At 38.6% G+C, this 6,913-nt stretch overlaps 1 protein-coding gene across 3 annotated transcripts in view; it reads left to right on the forward strand.

Annotated features, from left to right (window-relative positions):
- Positions 1 to 3,596, forward strand: part of LOC125270506 (E3 ubiquitin/ISG15 ligase TRIM25-like) — a 32,967-nt gene extending 29,371 nt beyond the window's left edge. Inside the window, exons 6-8 of one of the 3 annotated variants that reach the window (XR_007185383.1) lie at positions 1,775 to 1,870; positions 1,980 to 2,213; positions 2,293 to 2,420. Coding sequence is in view for 2 of the 3 variants with exons in the window: in XM_048194170.1 (XP_048050127.1) it covers positions 144 to 682 (539 nt within the window). In the remaining variant the exon portion in view is untranslated. Of the gene's footprint in view, positions 1 to 143; positions 1,059 to 1,774; positions 1,871 to 1,979; positions 2,214 to 2,292; positions 2,421 to 3,217 lie in introns of those variants that run through there. The other 2 variants (XM_048194183.1, XM_048194170.1) reach the window with 2 other exon arrangements.
- The last annotated feature ends 3,317 nt before the right edge of the window (positions 3,597 to 6,913 follow it).

Raw genomic sequence — 6,913 nt, forward strand, 5'->3', positions numbered from 1 at the left:
TTGCCATAATGAAATTGTTCTTGATGAGTTCAATTGGAATAAGGTTTTGTTGATGATTTTGCCTGTTAGAGGTCAAATCACTTTTCAAAACACAACATGATGGAAGGTCACAAATAATTGTGAGGTATTTTAATCTCCATCAGATTCCCGTCTGTTGACTCTGGATCTGAACTCAGTGAATAAAGGGCTCCATCTGTCTGAGGGAAACACAGTGATCACTGTCGCTGACAAACTCCAGCATTATCCTGATCATCCAGACAGATTTGATTGTTGGATGGAGGCGCTGTGCAGAGAGAGTTTGACTGGACGCTGTTACTGGGAGGTGGAGTGGAGTGGAGATGGGAGATCAGGATTGGAAACATCAGTGACGTATAAGACCATCAGCAGGAAGGGAATGGCAGCTGAGATTGTAGGTGGACGTAACAATCTGTCATGGACTCTATTCTGCTCTCCAGACTATTGCTCATTCTGGCACAATAACATTGAGACTGAACTCCCTGTAGTGTCCAGCAGTAGAATAGGAGTGTATGTGGATCACAGCGCAGGGATTTTGTCCTTCTACAGCGTCTCAGACACAATGAGCCTCATCCACAGAGTCCAGACCACATTCACTCAGCCGCTCTATGCCATGTTTGGATTAGATAATAATACAACAGTGAAACTGTGTCAACTGACCAATTAATCAATCATATAGAGGTTGTATAGATTGTTTTGTCAATCACATGATGAACCATCTGAACACTTAAATCACTGATCTATTAAGAGTAAACCTTCTAATCATTTGTGCAGGAAATAGGGGTGGGAATCTTTAGGCACCCCACGATCCGATCCGATTCCAAAACTATTCTTGGCAACAGGATTCACAGTGTGTGAATAACCTAAACCCCCATGATTGAAAAACATTAACAAATGAATCAATACAAAACCTATTTTCTTACCCTACTTTCTACTTGTCCTTGTCTTTTCACATAGTTCATCATTCTACAGGTTTAAAATAGATATTACCCTCAATGATTAATCACATAAACTTTGTCCTGATCTTTAACCCTAAAAAGATTTTTTTTTCTCAATGTCAGTGTCACGCTTGAAATATTTTTTTACTTGTTTTTCATCAGTGCATTTTATAACAATACAAAGAGCAACATAAAACATTTTACCTTTTATTTGTTCACCATTAAATGTTTTTTTTGGTTACACTTTACATTGTATTACTTAAAAAAGTACTGAGTACTATTAATTAACTTACTATAGAGTTACAGTTAGGGTTAGGGTTTGGTTTAGGGTTAATTACTTGTAATTATGCATCATTTACTGTTATTACTTCAATAAATACATGTAGTAATGTGTAACTACGGCACTGAAATAAAATGTTAGCGATTTTTTAAAATTATTGTGCACTCATGATTTTTCTAGAATAATTTTTGTTGCTGAATTATCCACAAACCTACTTAATAATAGTATTTTTGCCAAAGATTATGAATATAGCCTTCCCTTACTGTGGCAGTTTAAATACAATCTGATGGACGCCACTGGACGACTGCAGGACATGATCTGTCCTCGCATGATAAAATTCTGGAAATTGACTGCCGTACTGACCAGCGGTGTATCTGTATGCTGTGTTTGGTGGATGAGCACAAAAATCATGATCTCAGTGACAGTTCATGTTGTTTCTCTCCACTTTCATTATGTGCTTTTCTCTCAATCAGGATAACCAATGTAATTAAATGTGTTCACTCAGATTTCTCAGATGTACTATTATTTCTGTTTTCTGCAGAGTCATTTGGTAGAAACACAGAGAATCATCCAGCACAGAATCCAGCAGAGAGAGAAAGATCTTCAGCAGCTGAGAGAGGCTGTGGCGTCTCATAAGGTGAGTTTGGAGAAGAAGAGAAGTTTGAGTCTCAGTTTGGACTTTCCTCCAGTGCTGGAGCTCTTCTAGTCCCACTGAAGCCACTGTGTGATTGTGATGTGTGTAACAGCGCTCTGCACAGACCGCAGTGGAGGACAGTGAGAGGATCTTCACTGAGCTCATCCGCTCCATTGAGAGACGTCGCTCTGAGGTGATTCAGCTGATCAGAGATCAGGAGCGAGCTGCAGTGAGTCGAGCTGAAGAACGACTGGAGCGACTGGAGCAGGAGATCAATGATCTGAGGAGGAGAGACGCTGAGATGAAGCAGCTTTCACAAACATAGGATCATGTTCATTTCCTCCAGGTAACACAGATCTTCTCAAACACTGAGGACTTTAACAAGCTTCTGGAATTACAGGGAGTTTGTGTTTTTGTGTCTGTAGAGTTTGTCGTCTTTCTCTCTCTCTGGATCTACAGACGGCTTCACTGTCAGTTCTCATCTGTCTTTTGATGAAGTAGTGAAATCTGTCTCTCAACTCAGAGATGAAACTACTGCAGTTCTGCAGCGAGGAAGATAGAAAAGATATCTGGAAAGAGGTAAATACTTATTTATTGTTAGAAATGAGTTCAGCACCATTCATTAAATATATAAATAGTTTAATTTCTTCATGAGAATTAAACTGCAGATGTGTTTTGGTGTGTAGTGAAAACCGTCCAGGTCATTCTGGCTCCTGAATATCAGACCAGAAAGGAGTTTCTACAATGTGAGTTACATGAAAACACACACAAGTCTAAAATCCAGTCTAGTGGGAGAGTTTGACTGTTTTGCTCTAAATTATGGCATTATTCTGTTCAAGAATTGTTTTACTTAAAATAAATGGTCTGTAACAAACTAAATGAAAATAATTATAAACAGCTTTATAGTTTATAGTTGTATCTGTGACATATCAGTGATGTACACGGGGCAAACAGTATTCAATTTGGTCACTGCAGAAATGGAAAGTTTTGAACACTGAGTGCAGACATTCCTACATTAGAGCTTCAAATTCTTAAAGGGAATTTCTTTCTATAGAGGAAGACAAAGGAAGATATTTTGACAAAATGTCTTAGTGTCTTTAGTCCATACAGTGAAAGTCAATGTTTAACTCCAATGCTCTTCATAATACATGCACTTTTATGTTCCACAAAAGAAAGAAAGTTATAATTTGACAGCATGAAGGCAAGGAAATGATGACAGAATTTACAGTTTGGGGTGAACTATTTCATTAATAGAGCAACAAAGAGAGCTCATGCAATATGTTTAACTAAAATTATTCATTTTGATGGAATATTTGTTGTAAATTTAATTTTTATATTTATCTCCACCAGATTCCATCTGTTGACTCTGGATCTGAACTCAGTGAATAATTGGCTCCATCTGTCTGAGGGAAACACAACGATCACTGTCGCCGACAAAAAACAACAGTTATCCTGATCATTCCAGACAGATTTGATTATTGGATGGAGGCGATTGTGTAGAGAGAGTGTGACTGGACGCTGTTACTGGGAGGTGGAGTGGAGTGGAGATGGGAGATCAGGAATGGGTATAGCAGTGACATATAAGACCATTAGCAGGAAGGGAAATAGTAAAGAGAATTTACCTGGACGTAATAATCAGTCCTGGAGACTGAGTTGCACTCCTGACTATTGCTATTTCTGTCACAATAACATTGAGACTGAACTCCCTGTAGTGTCCAGCAGTTTAGAATAGGAGTGTATGTGGATCACAGCGCAGGGATTTTGTCCTTCTACAGCGTCTCAGACACAATGAGCCTCATCCACAGAGTCCAGACCACATTCACTCAGCCGCTCTATCCCATGTTTGGATTAGATATTCACTCGATGGTGAAACTGTGTCCTCTGACTAATTAAATATAGAGATTTTGTTTACAAGTTCTTGTTCGTGAGCTTCTAGCTAAAATTACAATGTATATGTGCCCTAACTCTCATTAACTCTAAGCCAATACAAGATTTATGTTTTTGGGAGTGATAACTGATTTATAATTCTTGTTCAAAGGACATAAAACAAAGCATTGAAGTATAACATGGTTATAATTTGTTTTGCTAATGATGACAGGCATACATGACTGCGTATGATGTGTTTTTATCAGATTTCCATCCATTGTCTTTGGATCCAAACACAGTGCATCAACATTTCCATCTGTCCAAGGGCAACACCGTGATCACTCACACCGGCACAAATTACAGATATCCTGACCATCAGGAGTCAGGACTGGTTTGATCATGCTCGGGCATTGTGTCGGGAGAATATCAGTGGACGCTGTTACTCGGAGGTCGAGTACAGCGGCACTGAGGGTGTCCATAAAACATTGGCATATAAGAGCATCAAAAGGAAGGAAATGAGAAATTATAGTAGATTTGGATATAATAATCAGTCCTGGAGATTGTACTGCTTCTAACTCCAGATGCTCATTCAGACAGATTATCATACGGACTGAAATCCCTTTAGTGCCCAGCTGTACTACAGAGTTTTAGCAAATTAATCATTTAATGTTTGTAATGTATGAGTAGAAACTAATAAAAATGCAGAAAAATGTAGATATGTGTTTTATGTCTTTTTTTTTTAATTGAAATTTAATGAAACGGAGACATTTCCACTTTGACGAGTTCACATAGCCTACCTAATGCTTTTGTCTGCTTGCTGCTGCTGTATAAACAGAAACTTAATTTTTTACTAGCTGCTAAAATGCTAATTAATTCACTCTATGCATTAAATACAGTCTCACTAAACAGAATTGAATCAACACAGAGTTAACCCAGCATATATGTACAGGGCCGGATTGGGACTCATTTTCAGCCCTGGAGTTTCATGCCTTAGACCAGCCCACTTTAATTCATGACTGACTATATTAAAATAATGTAATTAAAACCTCAGTATATAGGTCTGCAATAGTGCACTGTTCTCTACAGCCTTGTAATTAATTGTATTTTTCAAAAATATCTTCAAATACCCATGATAGTATAAATGATAGTACAAAAAAATGCTTTTAATGCTTTTAATTTGATATAGAGTTATTTTTATAGTTATAATAATGATTTTATAATGTTAACCATTGACTAATTCTCTAGCCATCTAGGGGCTGTAGTTAAAAATTCATGTTATTTTAATTTTAATTTAATTGATTGCTTTCCAGTAGATGGCAGTAATCGTCCACTAAACCCAGGCACATTTTTCATGTCTATCACTATGAATGAAATTTAGAAATGAATATCTTTATTAAAGTGGATTTAACATAAAATTTTTCTATTTTATATAAATGTAGGCTATATACTTAAATTATTACAAATTGAGGCAAATAACACAAAATACCATAAATCCTACAAAATTGCACAACTTTACAGTAAAATATTAAAGTAGCTTAGTTTGTTTAAAAAAAAGTTACGTTACAAAATCACATTTTACTGTCTGGTTAAGCTAGTTGGACAGAAAAACTAATATTGTTGGCCAATGTGTAATAGCATAGCAAGCAACATAACATAAGTGATAGGCCCTATATTTTATTATTTGCCTACTATTATTACGATATGAGTAAGCTGCATACATGCCTTTATCTTTTGCATGTTTTCCCCTCTTCCTTTTTATTTATTTACGTTACTTAAATCGGCCTCCGGTGGCTTAGACCTTTTGCCTTACCATAATTTAGTGTTGATTTAGAACTTGTACCGCTGTCCCTACAGACGTCACCTCATCTCTTCTTCTCGTATACTTTTGAGTGAGTTGTCTTCTGTGGGTGCACACTCGACTCCCTCCCGACCAGGTTAATTTACCCACCAAGTGACATAATATCATTGACGTTGCATGCAAATGAGTGGTAAAAACCCGATCGTGCATTCGTTAATTTGATTGTTTGCCATTGCCCATGTCGTCCAGGCCTAAATCTGTCACTGACTGGTTTTAAGGAAAAAGTTAGGCTACTCAGCTTAGTACATTTTCACCACGTCCACAGTTTCTAGAGCATCCATATTTCAACCCAGTGCCATGACAACACCGGCCCTCGCGGCCAAATAAACAGACCGGCCCACCGGGAATTCCCCGGTGCTCCCGATTAGCCAATCCGGGCCTGTATATATTATATATATATATATATATATATATATATATATATATATACCCTATGTTGCCAAAAGTTTTCAGATGCCTGCCTTTACGTACACATGAACTTTAATGACATTCCATTTCTTAATCCGTAGGGTTTAATATGGATTTGCAGGCCAGTCAAGGTCCTCCACACCAAACTTGCTCATCCATTTCTTTATGGACCTTGCTTGGTGCACTGGTGCACAGTCATGTTGGAACAGGAAGGGGTCATCCCCAAACTGTTCCCACAAAGTTTGGGAGCATGGAATTGTCCAAAATGTCTTGGTATGCTGAAGCATTAAGAGTTCCTTTCACTGGAACTAAGGGTCCAAGCTCAACCCCTGAAAAACAAGCCCACACCATAAACCCCCTCCACCAAACTTTACACTTGGCACAATGCAGTCAGGACTAATATCAGATTGCCAGACAGAGAAGCGTGATTCGGTCACTCCAGAGAACACATCTCCACTGCTCTAGAGTCCAGTGACGGCGTGCTTTACACCGCTGCATCCAACGCTTTGCATTGCACTTGGTGATGTAAGGCTTGGATGCAGCTGCTCGGCCATGGAAACCCATTCCATGAAGCTCTCTACACACTGTTCTTGAGCTAATCTGAAGGACACACAAAGTTTGGAGGTCTGTAGCTACTGACTCTGCAGAAAGTTGGCGACTTCTCCGCACTGTGTGCTTCAGCACGAGCTGACCCCGTTCTGTGATTTAACGTGGCCTACCACTTTGTGGCTGAGTTGATGTTGTTCCCAATTGCTTCCACCTTTGTTATGATACCACTAACAGTTGACCGTGGAATATTTTTAGTAGTGAGGAAATTTCACGAATGGACTTATTGCACAGGTGGCAACCTATCACTGGTACCACGACTGAATTCACTGAGCTCCTGAGAGCGACCCATTCTTTCACAAATGTTT

This window comes from Megalobrama amblycephala, linkage group LG1 (genome assembly GCF_018812025.1).
Source record: "Megalobrama amblycephala isolate DHTTF-2021 linkage group LG1, ASM1881202v1, whole genome shotgun sequence".
In the NCBI taxonomy this organism is placed as follows: domain Eukaryota; kingdom Metazoa; phylum Chordata; class Actinopteri; order Cypriniformes; family Xenocyprididae; genus Megalobrama; species Megalobrama amblycephala.